Consider the following 19,777-nt stretch of genomic DNA (forward strand, 5'->3'; position numbering starts at 1 on the left):
GCTGAGGCAGGAAGATTGCTTGAGCCCAGGAATTTGAGGTTGCTGTGAGCTAGGCTGACACCATGGCACTCTAGCCTGGGCAACAGAGAGAGACTCTGTCTCAAAAAAAAAAAAATAGAGGAATCAGCCGTGGAGTTATCACCACCCGGAGGCCCAGAGAGGAAAGAACCCAGAAGGAATTTTGAAAGGGCGATAATCTTCCATCAAAGGGCACAGCCAGCCAGAGGCCACCTCACAGGGAGACAAGTGGGAAATAAATACCCAGACCTCACTCTTTTCCCTTTCTCCAACGTCCTGCCAGGGCTTTGTGTGCATTTTATCTTAAAACTTATGGTATATTTTAATTTCCTGCTTTTAGTGGAAAGAGCATAGGTTTTGGAATCAGACATATCACTCCAAGACACATGAGTTTTTGACTTTGAGCCTCTGCTTCTTTTATTTGAAAATGCAAATTAAAAACTTATCTCATAGGATTGTTTTAAAGACAAAATAACAGATGCAGGGTGTCTAGCACAAAATGGGGTTCAATAAAAGTTGAGCACATTCCCCACTGTGAGCACCTTGGAGGAATCAGGAGACAAAATTACAACAAATATAGTTTAAAGATCTAATTTATTTTTATTTACAATTCTAGAGTCAGGCAACACCTCATTCTATAAAATAGAATGAGTGTTCCACTGGGCAGTACAGACTGGTTGGTTTTTATAAGGTGGGAACAAGGAAACAACAATAAAAGTGGATTGGTTAACATCATGTTACTATAGGTTACTTTTCTCATAAAGGTTACAGAGGTGGAGACTTCCTTATTAGGCTGACTCAGGTAGACTGGGTTCTTTTCTAATTAGTTGCTGTGAATCTCCTGTTTTCAGGAAAAACTGGTCTGTTTGGGGATTTACCTGCTTCCTTACGGTTTGAGTTTGATTATGTGGCACTTAGCATGAGTGACTCCATTTGGTTTGGTCTGGTCTGCTGGGGTTTAGTGATAAAGGCTAGTCCAAACTATTGCCTCCCATAAATTTTGTCTAACGAGGTAAAATCCTACATCTTATTTGTCCTTTTTGTCCCAGTGCTTAGTAAAGTGCCTGATAAATAAGTGTTCAGAAAGTGTTTGTAGAATGAATGAATGAATTTGCGGGGAGAAGAGATTGAAGTTTGAAAAGTAAGGAAGACTTGAGCCAGTAGCGGGATGATAAAGGAGAGCAATGAGAGAGATCTGTAGAGTTCAATCAAAAGGGACTTTGAAAATGATAGTTTAATTTTTATATCTTTAAATACTTAGTCCATGTTTAGCAAGTGATGATAGCCTAAAAGATGACTCTTCTGGAATCATTATTTTCCAAATTATTGTTTTAAATTATTTACAGCAGAGGTCCCCAGTCTGACCATTACAAAACTTGGTTCGTTCATTCTTTCATTTTTTTTCGGCAGGTGGTTGTTAAACTAACACTAGCTGGCAGGTAGGCATTTAGTAAGTGTTTCTTGACCATACTGTTTGAAGTTGCCTCTCCTAGTTACTCTGTTTCATTACCCAGTTTATCTTCTCATGATACTTATTACGATATGTAGTTGTCTTTTTTATTATCTGACACTCTTGATAAAATAATAACCTTAGGCAGAGACAATATTAATTGAACGAATGAGTTTGGTGGAAAAGTATTTATTTTAGGCAGATTTTAAGTAAGGATTGACCAAAAAGACATTCTATTTAGCTGTTAGTTAATAATTACTTCAATTACTGAATTGAATTACTTAATAACTTAATTCAATGAATGTTTATTTTGTCCTATATGCACTGTCTTACAATAGCCTTCAATGTGTGGATTATCAATTAACCCAGAAAAGCCACATTTCATACCTATTAGTTAACTGAGACTCAGCTAAATAAATTTGCAGCATCTTAACCATTTTTGGTTCTTTTTAGAAAGATCCTAAGCCATATTATTATAGTGGCTGACAGTATTCATTTTTCTTTGTTGATTTTACTTTCCCCATAAAATTTAAATTATTAATACTTGTAGATGTGGGGGAAGGGATGTGAAAAAGGAAAAAAAAATTAAATGGAAATGGTAGTAGCTACATTGACACTGCACGTTGGAAATTGTCTTAGAGCAAATTATGGGCTCATGGTTGGATAACAAATTTACCACTGGGGTTGGGAATCCACACTGCTACCCCTAGGTTCAATGATTTGCTGGAAGGACTCACAGGACTCAGCATATAGTTGTATTCAAGACTATTATACAGTAAAAAGATAAAAAGCAAACCTCAGCAAAGGAAAAAGGCACCTGGGGTGAAGTCTTAGGAAACCCGGCACAGGATTCTAAGAGTCTTTCCCCATTGGAGTCACACAGTGTTTAAATTCCTCCAGCAACCAGACTGCAAGTGTGAAATATTGCCTACCAAGAAATCTTACTAAAGACTCAGTGCCTAGGGTTTTGTTTTTGTTTTTAACTGGGAGATGGTCACATAGGTACCCTCTGCCTATCATGTACCAAAATTCTGGAACCCTGGAAAGAAAGCATGTGTTCAGCATAAATCGTATTGTTTAGATAGTTTAGGCCCAGTGAACCATTCTTACCAAGGAGTGGTAGAAACCCTCCCCAAAATACAAATACAAACCCCAAGATGCCAGCCAACCTTGTAAACAGGCCTTTCAAAGAATAGGAATCTCAGGCCTGTTATATAATTTTTCTATAGCACAATCTCATACCAATTATAAATATTCTAGAAATTTTAGTCTAGCCCTTAGGAAGATCCTGGATTTTGTTAGTCTTTTTTGTTTGTTTGTTTGTTTTTATTTTTGAGTATGTGAAGGTTTGGTGCTGCAGTAATGCTTTAGGTGATGGTTTCCATATTTATAAAATGAAGGTAACTGAAATTCAGGGAAGTTAAATGATTTGCCATGGCGTGGTACCTAATAATTAATGAGAGAGAGCTGGCATTTAGGTTCATGTATTTAGATCCTTAAATTTAGACCTTTTAATGCTCTTCGATAGCTGCATAAAAGAAACAAGTAATCTACATTAAATTTCTCAGTCACATGCATTTTGAACATTGACAAAACAGGATTATTTAGACATGTGCATTGGCTATATTTCACTTCTATTGGTGGCCTGATTTCAGTTCTGGGCAAAGTGTTTTCTCATTAAGAATGGGTAATGCTTTATCTCTTTTCGTCACCAGGAAAATCCAATGTAATGGATGCACTTAGTTTTGTAATGGGAGAGAAAACAGTTAATTTAAGAGTGAAAAATATTCAAGAACTTATTCATGGTGCACATATTGGAAAACCTGTTTCTTCTTCTGCAAGTGTAAAAATTGTATACGTGGAAGAAAGTGGAGAAGAGAAAACATTTGCAAGGATTATCCGAGGTATTTTATTGTAGATAATTGCTTATGAGTCATTTGATTTTTCAAGAATTAAGATTGCCTATTTTTTTCTTTCTTTGAAGGGTGTGATTTATTATTCCATTGGCATAGTAAACTAGAGGTTCTTTTTTTTCTCTTGGATAGCAAATATCAGAACCAAGTAACAGAACCTGTTTAATTCTTCACTAAAACTCTTCCTTAAGCAGACATATTTGTTCAAATTCCCCTACTGTTAAATAACATTTTTATATCTGGACTCTTGGTTAAGATGAAGGAGGGAGCCTACCTTGAAGACAGAAAAATTATAGAAGTTCTTGAGGTTCTTCATGTTTATCAGATTTACTTAGTGATGAACTAATTGTATGCATATTTGGGGCTTGTGTAGACAGTTTTTTCTACCACCAGAAAGCAAATTGAGTGAAATGTCTGAATTTGTAATTTGTGATTTATTCATAAATTCCTTGTGTTTCCTGAATAAATGAGACCGAGAGTTGTTTATATGTATATTTCATCCTATGCTAGGATTTTACAGAGAGCCTTAGTGATAGGTGTTTTGTTTTTATTTTTTGTTATTGTTGTTGTCTTCATTCTGGTCCACTAGAACATTTCTAATGAGTAAATATTGTCTTACTAAACTCCCCCAAATTCAATGACAGATAATTTTAGAAATACTTATTATATACTTTTACTTTAATGTGTAATTTAAGTATTTCACCACTTTATCACTCAGATATGTTCATTGGCTAGTTTTTTCACTTACTTTGGATTTTTAACTCAAAAGTCTCCATCTCAGTAAGGATTCCCTCACCCACCCTATTTCAAATTGCAGTGCCAGCCAGGTGTGGTGGGAGGCTGAGGCAGTAGGATCGCTTAAGCCCAGGAGTTTGAGACTAGCCTGAACAACATAGCAAGACCCCATCTCTACAAAAATTTAAACAACTAAAAAAAATTAGCTGGGCATAATGGTGCATGTCTGTAGTCCTAACTACTTGGGAGGGTGAAGTGAGAGAATCACTTGAGCCCAGGAGTTTGAGGCTGCAGTGAGCTATGATCATGCCACTGTACTCTAGCCTGAGCAACAGAGTGAGACTCTATCTCTAAAAATAATAATAAAATAAATAAAATTGCAATGCCTGTCCCTCCTATATAGAAACTTCCATTTCTCCATCCTAGTTTGTCTTTATTCCTTAGCACTTACCACTTTCTAACATACTGTTTATTTTACTTGCATATCTCTCATTTTGTTGTCTTCCTGCCTGGGATATAATAAGCTCCTGAGATCAGAGACTTTTTGTCTCTTTTGTTCCCCGCTATAAAATAGTCCTTAGCATATTAATAGACACTCAATATTTGTTACTACACTTGATCTTAGGCAAGGAGCAATTACAGTCAATATTTGTTCACTGATTAAATGCATTTATTACCATGTATATTATTGCTAACTTGCCATTTCAATAAGAATAATAATTTTATATTTACTTATATATGACCAGTGTTCATATTTTCTATAACAATTTTTATTTTATTTTAGGGGGATGTTCAGAATTCCATTTTAATGATAACATTGTGAGTCGTTCTGCTTACACAGCAGAATTGGAAAAGATAGGCATAATCGTCAAAGCACGAAACTGTTTAGTTTTTCAGGTAAGTAGTTGTAGTCGTTTATTTGATTCATAGTTTTGAAAATACATCACTGTATTTTATATACTGGTGTGCTTTACTGTTTCTAAAAGGGAACCGTAGAGTCGATTTCAATGAAAAAACCCAAAGAAAGAACCCAGTTTTTTGAGGAAATCAGCACTTCAGGAGAGCTTATAGGAGAATATGAGGAGAAGAAAAGAAAGTTGCAGAAAGCTGAAGAGGATGCACAGTTTAATTTTAATAAGAAAAAAAATGTAGCAGCAGAGCGCAGACAAGCAAAATTAGAGAAGGAAGAGGTAAGGTGTCAAGAAGATGTAACTGTTAAGTGTTCAATATAAAACTTTCTGTTAGAATCACTAGGTATGGGCATGAAGTTACCAAGAAACTTTCTTTACTAATATAAGACAAAGCCCAATATTCATTAAAAGTAAACTTTTATATGTACGAATATTTATTGTATTTGAAAGTAAAACTAAAAATATAAAAAATATTTTTGGTGATCCACATAAAAATAGCAATAAACTCATTATATGTTGACATAAATAACATGTTTTTATGAAAAATAACTATATTTTTCAAAACAAATTAATTAGAAGAGAGACATTCTTTTACATTTTTATAATCTCCTTAATGTCTGGCTTAATAGAAGACAGACAGCTGGATCCTCATATGTTCTTCTGCATTAAATCCAATTTGTGCTATGGCCTAGCAGTTTTACCCACCATTGGCTTTTGCACCAGCAGTGCAAGTGTCAACACACTAAAAATGGCAAATAAAGTCTTAATATTACTATGAAAATAGTTATTTCCTTCAGGAACTCCCTAAAAGGGTCTTGAGGACCCTAAAGGAAGCCATAGCTGTACTACATGCAAAATTCTGTAGGATTTCTTAGTGCTCTTCATGATGCCTAGTATAGTAAGTACCTTATCTAAGGTTGATGATTGTTTGCATTTAGAATGATCTTTTTCAAATGCAAATCAGATCCTGTCTTTCCCTTGTATAAAACCTTCCAGTTCAGTGCTTCCCACTGCACTGAGAATCTAGTCTCTGATGTAGCCTACTGATCTTGCCTCTGTTTATCTCTTGAGCCTTAACTTCCTCTGCTTTGCTGCCATATTGACCTTTATTATTTATTGAACACACCAGATTTTTCTATTTCCTCTGCCTAGATAGCTGTATGCCTGATTTTTTTTTTTTTTTTTTTTTTTTGAGACAGGGTCTCACTTTGTTGCCCGGGCTAGAGTGAGTGCCGTGGCGTCAGCCTAGCTCACAGCAACCTCAAACTCCTGGGCTTAAGCGATCCTACTGCCTCAGCCTCCCGAGTAGCTGGGACTACAGGCATGCACCACCATGCCTGGCTAATTTTTTCTATGTAGATTTTAGTTGGCCAGATAATTTCTTTCTATTTTTTTAGTAGAGACGGGGTCTCACTCTTGCTCAGGCTGGTCTTGAACTCCTGACCTCAGGCAATCCACCCGCCTTGGCCTCCCAGAGTGCTAGGATTATAGGCGTGAGCCACCGCGCCCAGCCTGTATGCCTGATTTTTATGTAGTTCATACTCTCTTATTCAAGTTTTTTATAAAAAGCCATTTTCTCAGGCAGGCACTTGCTGTCCGTGCCCCCAATCTAAATTAGCATCCCCTCCCCTGTACTATCACATTATGCTATTTTGTTTCTTTTGTAGCATATATTGCTGTATGAAATTATCTTGTTTATTATTTGTTTGCTTGTTTATTCTCTGACTTCTTTTCCTCCCTCTTACCCCCATTAGAATAACTGGAGTATAAGTTTTATAAGAGTTGAGATGACCTGTCTTGTTCTCCACTATATTCGCAGCACATAAATCAAGGCCTGGAATGTAGTACACACTCAATAAATATTTAAAAAATAAATGAAAGATAGATGTGTTCCTTATTGGTGATGTCTCTCTGTGTCTTCATATTTTTGAATGTGTGTACATGTCCTTGGTTTTGTTAGTGGAAAGGAGTGACATCAGTGAAAGTCAGACTACGATTCACAATGTACTGAAATAGCTTAACAGAATTACAGAATTTTTTTTTTTTTTTTTTTTTTTGAGACAGAGTTTCGCTCTGTTGCCCGGGCTAGAGTGAGTGCCGTGGCGTCAGCCTAGCTGCCCGGCTAATTTTTTCTATATATATTTTAGTTGAACAGCTAATTTGTTTCTATTTTTAGTAGAGACGGGGTCTCGCTCTTGCTCAGGCTGGTCTTGAACTCCCAACCTCGAACGATCCACCTGCCTCGGCCTCCCAGAGTGCTAGGATTACAGGCGTGAGCCACCGCGCCCGGCCTAGAATTACAGAATTTAAACATTATAAAGACAATTAGAATAATCCAGCCAGGCGCGGTGGCTCCTGCCTGTAATCCTAGCACTCTGGGAGACTGAGGCAGGAGGATCGCTTGAGGTCAAGAGTTTGAGACCAGTCTGAGCAAGAGCGAGACCCTGTCTCTACTAAAAATAGAAAAAATTACCTGGGCATCATGGTATGTGCCTGTGGTCCCAGCTACTCAGCAGGCGGAGGCAGGAGAATCACTTGAGCCCAGGAGTTTCAGGTTGCTGTGAGCTAGGCTGATGCCATGGCACTCTAGCCCAGGTGACAGAGCAAAACTCTGTCTCAAAAAAAAAAAAAAAAAAAGAATCCAACTTCCTAATTATATTTTACAACATCTTGGCAGATGGCTACCTGTTACTTGGAATACTTCCGATATAAATTAGGAGCTCTTCTCTCAAGGCAGCCTATTCCTTTATTTCTTTATCAATAGCACAAATGTTAAGGAAAGTTTTTTTCACATATAGTTCAGAACTGTAATAGTCCTGTTCTGTCAGTAGGAAAATTACTCTCTATAGCAGGACTTTTACCTGGAATCATTAAATTTTAAGTTTCTAGGGACCTTATATGTCACATAACACTCTTCCTTCAGTTTACAAATGAGGAAACTGATGAGAAATGTTAATGGATTTGCCAGACTCATGGGTCAAGATAAAAATGGGATTAGAACCCAGGTTATTGGGTGCCACTTCGTTCTTTACCATCATACCACTAAGTGCATGAACACAAAATCATTTACTGGTATATTGGCTTATTTTAAAAGTATATCCAGAAACCCTCTCCAAATAATGCTACTTTGGGCAAGAATACTGTTTCTTAATGATATAAATAAAAATTCATTAGAGATCATTTGTTGGTACAATAGTTGGTTTATGAAAGGCCAGCTTACATATACTCCCTTTTAGCTACTGTTGAATTGTACTGTTTTACAGGCAGAACATTACCAGAGTCTCCTTGAAGAACTGAAAACAAACAAGATACAACTGCAGCTTTTCCAACTATATCATAATGAGAAAAAAATTCGTTTTCTGAGCACCAAATTAGAACATTTGAATAGGGATTTGAGTATCACGAAAGAGTCTTTTTCTCATCATGAAAGCATAGTTAAAGCCAAGAAAAAGGAACATGGAATGCTAACTAGACAACAACAACAAACAGAAAAAGAATTAAAGTGAGTTTTTAAAAATAGGTATTAACAGTTGGGTTTTATGTAGATTGATAGAGAAAAATATAAGTGGCACTTTGAAAGTTGATTTTTAAAAATAAGCTTTTTATTTTGGAATACTTTTAGATATACAGAAAAATTACTATAAATATAGTATAGAGCATTCTCATATTTCCCACACTCAGTTTCTCCTATTATTAGTATCTTAAATTAGTATGATACATTTGTCAGAATTGGTAAACCAATATTGATATGATTAACTGAAGTCCATGCTTTATTCATATTTTCTTAGTTTTTGCCTAATGTCCTTTTTCTGATCCAGAATACCATGTTAAATTTTAGTTATCTGTCTCCTTAGGCTCCTTTAGGCTGTGACAGTTTCTCAGACTTCCCTTGTTTTAGATGAGCTTGACAGTTTTGAGGAGTATTGGTCTAGCTTTTTTGTAGCGTGTCCCTCATTTGGGATTTGTCTGATAGTTTTCTCATAATTAAACTGGGGTTATGGGTTTTGGGGGGTAAGACCATAGAAATAAAATGGTCTTATGGATTTATGGATATTTTACATTTGGAATTATAACCCAATACTACATTATTTATTTTGTTGCCTAGATTGTTCCAGCTGTGGCCATTGAGAACTCTGAGTTGGCTCTGTGTCTCTGAAATATTCCATTATTGTGATTTTTGGGAAATATTTCCTTTCCTTACTTTCTGGCACTACAAGATGCTCCAGGTTCATCTTACAGGAGCCAATCCTGGCACCAGACTGCCCCAGCTTATATAAGCCTGCCCCAGGCCTATAATTGGTCATTTCTCCAGGGAGCCCTGGTTCCTTTTATTGGAGAATGGTATTAGGAACCAACATCTGGGTGCTGGGTATGCTCATTGCTACTGGGGTGTCTTTGCTTCTAGACTTCTCAGCTGATAGAACTAGGAACTATATGTATGTATGTATACTAACTCTTACATATACACATACCTATAAATACTTCCATATGTAACCATCTATCTATATTAAGCTAAACATGAGTTTATACTGATGTCTCCCTACTCTAATCCTTTACCATATGAAAGAATTATTCTCCCCTCTCTTGCTTATCTATAACCTCCCATTTCAAGTGAGAAACCTGGCTTCCACCATCTGCCATCCATTTGCTGAATTGTTCAATTCCAGTAATCATGTTTAGCAGTATCAGAATTGTTAACCCATACCCCTGTGGGAAGCAACTTTATAACTAGAGTACAGTGCTTATATACAGTTCCTTTTGTTTTTAGTCTTACAGACTCCGCTCATTTCCAAAATTATTTAGGTCAGCACATTTTCCTCTCACCCCTTCAGTAAGGTTGCTTCATATATTTGTAATAAAGTTAGATTCTTTTGCTACATTCTACATTCCATCTATGATCTGTCAGCCTCCTAAGTGATTTTTAAAAATTTGCTTACATTAAGGTTCACTCTTGGCGCTGTAGAGTTCTGTAGGTTTTGACAAATTCATAGTGTCATGTATCCACCATTACAGTATCACACAGAGTAGTTTACATGTAAAAGATGCCCCTTTTCTTCATTTATTCAACCCTCCCCTCACTTGCCTAATCTTTGGCAACCACTAATCTGCTTACAGTCTCTGAAAGTTGGTTTATTTTTTATTGTGATTTGATCAAAAGAACTTCCTTTTATATATTAAAGAAATTAGTTTCCTTTAAAGCAAACTTTTTTTCCTTTTTAGATCTCTTGAAGCCCTTTTAAATCAGAAGAGGCCTCAGTACATCAAAGCCAAAGAAAACACTTCTTACCACCTCAAGAAATTAGATGTGGCCAAGAAATCAATAAAGGACAATGAAAAACAATGTTCTAAACAGGAAGATGACATAAGAGCCCTGGAGACAGAGCTGGTTGAGTTAGATGCAGCATGGAAAAGTTTTGAAAAGCAGATTGAGGAAGAGATCTTACGTAAAGGGCGAGACATTGAACTGGAAGCCAGTCAGGTGAAAAAGTCAACATGTGGGAAGTGTTTTGTTTCTGTTGTTTCAGCTTCTCCTTTTAATTAGAAAAAAATTTAAAGGATGACCTCTCTTTCTGATATTTTAAGAGATTATCCTTATAATGTAAATTATGGGGATTTAAATGTTTTAGCCTGTACACAGAATCTAAATATAGTCTTTAGATTACGCTATTTTTCCTTTAAGGTTAGATGGCATTATAACATTTATGAGTTAATTAAAGTCCCAGAAAATACTTCAGCAAGATTGCATGGTATTATTTTATAATAAAAGTTAGGCAATTAAGTTACTATTCTTAAGATAATTTTTTCCTCATATTATAAAAACTTAACAGATATGTGTGGCTTTGAAGAGACATGATAACTTAATTGACAGGGAAATTGAGTACTTAAGATGCTTTAAGGCCGGGCGCGGTGGCTCACGCCTGTAATCCTAGCACTCTGGGAGGCCGAGGCAGGTGGATCGCTCGAGGTCAGGAGTTCGAGACCAGCCTGAGCAAGAGTGAGACCCCGTCTCTACCAAAAAAATAGAAAGAAATGATTTGGACAGCTAAAAATCTATATAGAAAAAATTAGCCGGGCATGGTGGCACATGCCTGTAGTCCCAGCTACTCGGGAGGCTGAGGCAGTAGGATCACTTAAGCCCAGGAGTTTGAGGTTGCTGTGAGCTAGGCTGATGCCACGGCACTCACTCTAGCCTGGGCGACAAAGCGAGACTCTGTCTCAAAAAAAAAAAAAAAAAAAAAAAAGATGCTTTAAAATGTTTAGTGATGAATTAGTCTCCAACTTGTTATAAAGATTTAATTATAATAAATTAATACTAGATATTCAAGCATGTAATTTAGAGGTTTCAAACATTCTATCAACTAAATTTTTATCATTTATCTTTCATCAATTTTATGATATTCCTACATCACAATATATATACCAAAATAATTGTGACTATATAAGTAGAAAAATATATCATTTTCTCTGGATTTCCCATTTTTCTTAAGATTTTTGGACAGAGACCTCATTATATAGGTTTTTTTGAATACCTTGTTGCTCTATCTAAATAGTTTTTAAAAAGGAGCCTTTCATATTATATTTACATTATTTTGTGTGGAGAAGATGGCCAATTATGATTTAATTTATATAAAGCAAGATTTTGATAAGATTAATTATGTGCTAGTACAGAATATCATACAAATAATTTCCTCTTATGCTTCTCTAAGTGAGTTAGCAATGTTTCAATACTGTTTATACAGCTTGATCGTTATAAAGAACTTAAGGAACAAGTAAGAAAGAAAGTGGGTATAATGACTCAACAACTGGAAAAACTGCAGTGGGAGCAGAAGGCAGAGGAAGAAAGACTAGCATTTGAAAAGAGGAGGCATGGAGAAGTTCAGGTACCTCTGCTTGTGCGGTAATGAATTAGAATTATTCTCAGTGAAATTTTATTTTTTCCTTCAGAATTAATTTTTCTGGATATAAATATAATTTGATTTATATCAAATGTTAACAGTTTAAACATTTCTGGACTTTCTGTTGTGCTTAGTATTTTTTAGGTGTTCTTTTATCCTTAAAATAAGGATTGACAGTGCTTTACTGAAATGAATGCTTATGTATTCAGTAAGCATTTTCTGTGTGTCTATTAATATGTAGTTATAGGCATGGTCAGAAGATACAGTCTCTGTTCTTATGTGTATTTTAATCCAGAGGAGTTAGGAGAAGGATAGATAAAGGCAAAAAAAAAAAAGGTGTCATAATAGAGGTAAATGCAAAGTCATTTGAAAACATTAAGGACATACTACTGCCCAAGAAGAGCTAATTAGTCCACATCAGGAGTAACCATCAAGACAGCATTATGTTGTCCTGCCTCAAAGTCTTGTTCTTCACTTAATGTGTGTAAATCAACAAATAACTAAATTACTTAACTTCTCTGGGCCTTCATTTCTTCATTTGTGTGATGAGGATAGGTATGTCTACCTCATAGTGACGGGCAGATTAAGATGAAAGTGAGTGTGATAATATGCCAAGCATTTAGTCTCTCCCTCTTATGCCTCATGACCTTCTTTTCTAAAGACTGGGGATTTGGGCTATAAAATTATTATGGCATATTCAGCAATAATAAAAATTATTATTATGGAGTCTATGGGCCATCCTGAAAATGGGACCTTTATTTCTACTTTATGTCTCACGACAATACTATAGAGTTATATATTTGCACTAGTGTATGAATGAAGAAAATGAAATATGTCTCTAGAAATTGGTCTGACATTTTTCAGGAATAACAACAATAATGCTGTAATATAGTGTTTATTTGTATATACTGTGTACGAAGCACTGCTGTAAATTCAGTAATCCTCAACCTTATGAGGTTTTTTTTACAGGCGTACCTTGGAGATGTTATAGGTTCTGTTCCAGACCATCACAATAAAGCAAATATAAAAATAAAGCAAGTCATGTAAATTTTTTGGTTTCCCAGTGCATGTAAAGGTTATGTTTACACTATAGTGTAGTCTGTTAAATGTGCAATAGCATCAGGTCTAAAAAAATGTACGTACCTTAATTTAAAAATACTTGCTAAAAAAATGCTCATGATCATCTGAGCCTTCAGTGAGCCATAATCTTTTTTGCTAATGGAAGATCCTGCCTTGATGTTGATGGCTGCTGGCTGATGAGGGTGGTAGTTGCTGAAGGTTGGGGTGGTTGTGACAATTTCTTAAAATAAGACAACAGTGAAGTTTGCTGCTTGAGTGACTCTTCCTTTCACAAAAGATATCTCTGTAGCATGGGATACTTTTTGATAGCGTTTTACCCATAGTAGAATGTCTTTCAGAATTGGGGTCAGTCCTCCCAAACCGTATTGCTGCTTTATCAACTAAGTCTATGGAGCATTCTGCATTCTTTATTGTCATTTCAACAGTGTTGACAGCACTTTTACCACGGGTGGGTCCGATCTCAAGAAACAACTTTCTTTGATCATCTGTAAAAAGCAACTCTTCATCCATTAAAGTTTTATTATATTACAGCAATTCAGTCACCACTTCCAGTTCTAATTCTCTTGCTGTTTCCACCACATCTGCAGTGACTTCTTCCAGTGATATCTTGAACCCCTCAGAGTCATCCAAGAGTGTTGGAATCAACTTCTTCCAAACTCCAGTAAATATTGATATTCTGACCTCCTACCATGAATCACAAATGTTTTTGATGTCATCTAGAATGGTGAATTCTTTTCAGAAGGGTTTCAATTTGCTTTGCCCAGATCCATCTGAGGAATCACTGTCTATGGCAGCTATAGCCTTATGAAATATATTTCTTAAATGATAAGACTTGAAAGTTGAAATCACTTCTTGATCCATGTGCTGCAGAATGGATACTATGTTAGTAGGCATGCAAACAACATTTATCTCCTTGAACATCTCCATCAGAACTCTTAGGTTATCAGGTACATTGTCAATGAACAGTAATATTTTGAAATGAATCTTTTTTTCTGAGCAGTAAGTCTCAACAGTGTGCTTAAACTATTCTGCATTTGCTATAAACAGATGTGCTGTCATCCAGGCTTTGTTATTCCATTTATAGAGCACAGGCAGAGTAGATTTTACATCATTCTTAAGGGCCCTAGGATTTTCAGAATGGTAAATAAGCGTTGGCTTCAACTTAAAGTCACCAGCTGCTTTAGCTTCTAACAAGAGAATCAACCTATCTTTTGAAGCCTTGAAGCCAGGTATTCTCCTCTGTAGATGGCATTTTTCCCCCCAGTATAAGGCTGTTCCATCTACACTGAAAATCTGTTGTTCAGTGTAGCCGCTTTCATCTATGTTCTTATTGAATCTTCTGGATAACTTGCTGCAGTTTCTACATCACTTTTGCTGCTTTACCTTTTTTTTTTTTTTTTTTGAGATAGGGTCTCACTATGTTGCTCAGGCTGGTCTTGAACTGACTTCAAGTGATCTTCCCATCTTGGCCTTCTGAAGTGCTGGAATTAAAGGCTTGAGCTACCACACCTGGCCTTACCTTGCACTTTGATGCTATGGAGATGGCTTCCTCCCTTAACCCTCATGCACCAACCTCTGCCAGCTTCCACCTTTTCTTCTGCAGCTTTCTCACCTCTCTCATCCTTCATAGAATTGAAGAGAATTAGGGCAGGGCCCTAAGGGAATGTTGTGGCTGGTTTGATCATCTATCCAGACCACTAAAACTTCTTCCATATCGGCAATAAGGTTGTTTTGCTTTCTTATCATTTGTGTGTTCACTGGACTAGCACTTTTAATTTCCTTCAAGAACTTTTCTTTGTATTCACAAGTTGGCTAACTAGTGCAAAAACCTGGCTTTTGGCATGCCTTCCTCACTAAGCTTAATCATTTCTAGCTTTTGATTTAAAGTGAGAAACAGTCAACTCTTCTGAACACTTAGAGGCCATTATAGGGTCATTAACTGGCCTAATTTCAATATTGTTGTGTCTCAGGCAGTAGGGTGACCTGAGGAAAGAGAGAGTTGGGGGAACAGCTGGTCAGTGGAATAGTTAGAATTCATCCAACATCTGTTGATTTAAATTTTCTGCATTATCTGGGTGCGGTTCATGGTGCCCCAGAACAATTACAAAAGTAACATCAGTGATCACTGACCACAGCAGGCATAATAATAATGAAAAAGTTTGAAATATTACAAGAATTAACCAAAATGTGACACAGAGACACAAAGTGAGCACATGCTGTTGGAAAAATAGTGCTGGTGGACTTGCTGGATGCAGGGTTGCCACAAAGCTTCAATTTGTAAAAAATGCAGTATCTGTGAAGTGCAATAAAGTGATATGCAATGAAACAAGGTATGTCTGTATTATATCCTCATCCTGTTTTTGTCTTCTTGTCTACACTCACTGCCTTTGTGATCTACAGTCACATAGCTTTAAATACCATCTGCCAATGACTCCGAAATTTGTATCTCTGGCTCAGATCTTCTAATCTCCAACCTCATATATCCAGCTGCATTTTGGACGTTGAATAGACATCTCAAACTTAAGTCCCAAACTCAGCTTCTCATCTTCCCACCCAAATATGCTCCACACGTAGTCTTTTCCATCTCAGGTGATGACAGTTCAATCTTACTGGTTTCTCAGGCCAAAAAGGTAGAGTCCATCTGACTCTTAGGAAATTCTGTTGGCTTCGCCTTCAAAATGTACCAAGAATCTGATCACTTCTCTCCATTTCTTTTGCTTCCACCCTGATCCAAGTCACCATCTTTTTGGGGATTGAGATCAATGTCGTAGCCTACTAGGGCTTCTCTGCTTCTACTCTTGACTCCTCCACACTAGTCTCAGCACAGCAGCCAAAGTGATACTGTAAGTATCGAGATCAAATCATGAAACTTGCTCTTTTTTAAATCCTCCAGTGGCTCCCTATCACACATGAAGTTTAAGTCAGAGTCCTTAAAAGGCCTACATAGACCTACCTGATCTGCTATCCCCTCCTGCCACCATTTACCTCTCAAACCTTTGTCTTTTTTTTTTTTTTTTTTGAGGCAGAATCCTGCTCTGTCACCTTGGCTAGAGTGCCATGGCATCAGCCTAGCTCACAGCAACCTCAAACTCCTGGGCTCAAGCAATCCTTCTGCCTCAGCCTCCCAAGTAGCTGGGACTACAGGCATGCACCACCGTGACCAGCTAATTTTTTCTATATATTTTTAGTTGTCCAACTAATTTCTTTTTTTTATTTTTTAATAGAGACGGGGTCTTGCTCTTGCTCAGGCTGGTTTTGAACTCCTGAGCTCAAATGATCCGCCCACCTTGGCCTCCCAGAGTGCTAGGATTACAGGCATGAGCCACCCCGCCCGGCCTCAAACCTTGTCTTATCTTTAATTTTTTTATTCATTTTTGAGATGGAGTCTTGACGTGTTGCCCAGGCTGATCTTGAACTCCTGGCCTCAGGGGATCCTCCTGCCTCATCCTCCCAAAGTGCTGGGATACAGGCGTGAGCCACCATACCAGCTTGCTTAACCTCTTTTCCTATTCTTCTTGTTCTCTGTGGTCTGGCTGTAGTGGCCTCCTGGAATGTATCAGGCATGTTTCTGCCTGAGGGCCTTTACACTGGTTATTCCTCTGCCTGGAACACATTTTTCCTTCATTTCTTCCTTTCTAACTCCCTTACTTTCTGCAAATCTTTATTCAAATGTTGCCTTCTCCTGAGGCCTAGCCTGACTACCTCATTTAATATTGTATTAATAGTCCCCATACCACTTCTGCTCTCCTTTCCCTGGCTCTATTTTTCCCATAGCATTAATTTCCTGAGATACTATTTAATTTACTTACATTTTTCTACCTTCCCCCTTTAAAATGTAAACTCCATAAGAGCAGGGATATTTGTTTTGTTTACTGATGAATCCCAGGCAACCTAGAATAGTTCTTTATCCAGAGCAGATAATAAATATTTGTTGAATTAATGTATTTCATAGATTAGGGGATCAAAGCACAAGATGATTAAGTTAACTTGGTTTAGCTAGTACTATAAGTGGAAGAACTGTGATTTGATTCCAAACACCTCATCTCCAGAATGACTCTCCTTTAACCCTTATACTGTATTGTCTCATTTTAGTCATTTTGTGATTTGGCAGATGCAAATACAAACAAATATGAAAGGCATAGTATATGATAGTTGTGTGAGTAGAAGAGAAGGCATTTTGTGCAAGGAGAAAAACAAAAGGTAGTAACATAGCAGGAATTACTTTTAAAACATTTGTATAATTATATAATTTGTATCGTAAAATTATGCACTGATGTCTGAATATACACATTGCACATTTTTGCCTCTGTGCATGCTAATTTCTTTTTGGAATAACCTATTCATCTTTATATGTTAAATTCTGTAGTTACCCATACTACAAAGCCTTCCTTGGCCTTTCTTTGTTCCCTACTCCACCTCCAAAAAAGAGCCAAAAATTAATTGCTCCTCATATAACTACCCATTGTTCTTAATCTGTATCTGTCTAAGGGCTTTTGTCAAATTGCATAAAAATTATAATTCATTGGTACAGCTTAACTAGACTGGAAGCTTCTTAAAGACAGGATTCTAATGGTGTCCATTGTAACCTTGTACTTAGGAGATGTCAATTTGTGTTGGTTGAATTGCTGTTGTCTGTTGAATACAAAAAAGAAGAAATAACATGTCAGGGTAGAGAAAGATGGAGAAGACCTGCACCCAAGCTCAGTTTTTCACAAGACTGATGACTCCCTACATAGACAAAAGAGTGTGTAACTTTACATAGGTCCCAAGATCTCTGGCACTGGGCAGTGGTTAGTTTTCCCAACAACTAGCATGATTAGCCAGCATCTCAAATCCAGAATGAGAATGGCCTGATACCAAGGTATTCTGATTATCTCATATCTCACAAGTGTCCAGTGGAGCACCCAGGCCCTGGCATACCTCCCTGTGGGATGGTGAACAGAAAGGGGACCCATGCCTTCTCTGATTGACCCTGGCCTTTTACATTTTCTCCAGTAAAATCTATTCTTCAGCCTAAGCCATATCTGAAATTTGGTCCAAACCATTACGTAGTGACCCCTAAGAGACCCATCTGGTGTATGAAAGTAATAACCATGATGGGACCCACCTGACATGACACAGGCTCTGGGACTGGCCAGAGTAAAGGCACAGAGGCAGGTGTTCCCAGGTAACTGAACTTGGTGCTTCTCCTTAACTGATTTTGTTTCTTCCTCTCTGAATGAAATTCTTAAGTGAGATAATAGAATTTAAATACGGGAACTCTAATTTCAACATGTGAGTTCCTTCAGAAAAGGAATTGTGTTTTACTCATTTTTGTAATTCTGGCATCTAGCATAGTAGATGTTTGTTCAGTGAACTTGTATGATAAGTGAGTAAAACAGGATATTGTCGTGGAATATGTTCACACTTTTCCACTTGAAAACTGTGGTATTTATTTTTCCTGGTGCTGTACACTGAAAAAGAATTATCTTTTTAGTTTCATACACACCTGTTTTTGGATCATTTAGTAATGGAGTAAGACAGATTAATTTTGCTGTACTGCACAGGATGAATTAGATAAGGGAAACGTTAAAGACATGAAACCAGTTGGAGACTACTATAGTGTTTGGATTTAATGATAAAGTGAATAGAGCAAGACTCTGAAGTCTTGCCCCCACAAGCCTATTAGTTGCCCTATAGGTTCCTATATTATTGTAACACTAACCTACTCTACTGTAATTGCTTATTTAATTGTCTTTCCCATAAGACACAGTCCTTGAGAGCAGGGATTCTCTCCTATTTACTATTATATCTTTAGTTCCTACCACATGATAGCTAGTGAATAAATATTTATTGAATGAATTAGTTTAAGGGGCAGATAAGAACTGTATAGATAATTGAAAATAATCCCCTTGGAGTTTTAAGCTACCAGAATGAAATCACAAGAAATTAAATATCTATTTAATAGCAAATGGTGGAGTCTGGATTTGAACCCTGATCTATATAACTTCAAAACTCTATGCCAGACTGCCTTTTGAAAATTAAAATTTGATCTCATAGATATTTTCATATAGTTATATTTGATATATTTCAAGTTTATGACAGTTTATGGTACTATAGTAAGTTCTAGGCATGTAATTTTGTTGGTTTGGAATTGCTGTAATTGATTTTAGGTTTCATTTTCTCTTTTAGGGAAATCTAAAACAAATAAAAGAACAAATAGAAGATCATAAAAAACGAATAGAGAAGTTGGAGGAGTATACAAAGATGTGCATGTATGTAGACTAAAAAAATTCCTTGCAGCTTTCTTATATCTCAGAGGTCTGGTATATTTCTGTACATCATATGAATGTTCCCACTATGTTATAATGTTCCCTATCCATTGTGTTTCATTTCATTGGAGAGTGCTAAAGATTATACTTAACTGAATATTAAATATTTAAAATTTGAAAATATTAATGTGTAACAGTGGTGAAATTTAAATTACTTCTGGTATTGATATTTTATAATAAAACTAATGAGTTATGTCATGAAAACTAATATAACTTAAGTATTCTACCACTAAGGATTTCTTTTTAATTGGCATTTCCTTATTATTAAATTAAGCTCATGATGATTGCTCTGGTTATGGTGATGTATCCTTTTTCAGTATTTAGAAGTGTATATGTTTCAAATCAACAAAAGAATGATCAAAATCTCTTTTGCCCATGTTTGGTGTTAGGTTTATTGTATTATATTTTTTATTCTTTAAAAATCCATAAAGCACTATTCCATTACTCTGCAGTGCCAGACCAA

At 36.5% G+C, this 19,777-nt stretch overlaps 1 protein-coding gene across 2 annotated transcripts in view; it reads left to right on the forward strand.

The window, feature by feature from the left end:
* SMC1B (structural maintenance of chromosomes 1B) overlaps positions 1-19,777 on the forward strand; it is a 73,027-nt gene that overhangs the window by 10,255 nt on the left and 42,995 nt on the right. For both annotated transcript variants that reach the window (XM_045552798.1, XM_045552799.1), the window contains exons 2-8: positions 3,184-3,372; positions 4,901-5,013; positions 5,103-5,306; positions 8,291-8,529; positions 10,248-10,506; positions 11,768-11,908; positions 19,175-19,257. In XM_045552798.1, the coding sequence (XP_045408754.1) occupies positions 3,184-3,372; positions 4,901-5,013; positions 5,103-5,306; positions 8,291-8,529; positions 10,248-10,506; positions 11,768-11,908; positions 19,175-19,257 (1,228 nt within the window). The remainder of the gene's footprint in view (positions 1-3,183; positions 3,373-4,900; positions 5,014-5,102; positions 5,307-8,290; positions 8,530-10,247; positions 10,507-11,767; positions 11,909-19,174; positions 19,258-19,777) is intronic.

Source organism: Lemur catta, chromosome 6 (genome assembly GCF_020740605.2).
Source record: "Lemur catta isolate mLemCat1 chromosome 6, mLemCat1.pri, whole genome shotgun sequence".
In the NCBI taxonomy this organism is placed as follows: Eukaryota; Metazoa; Chordata; class Mammalia; order Primates; family Lemuridae; genus Lemur; species Lemur catta.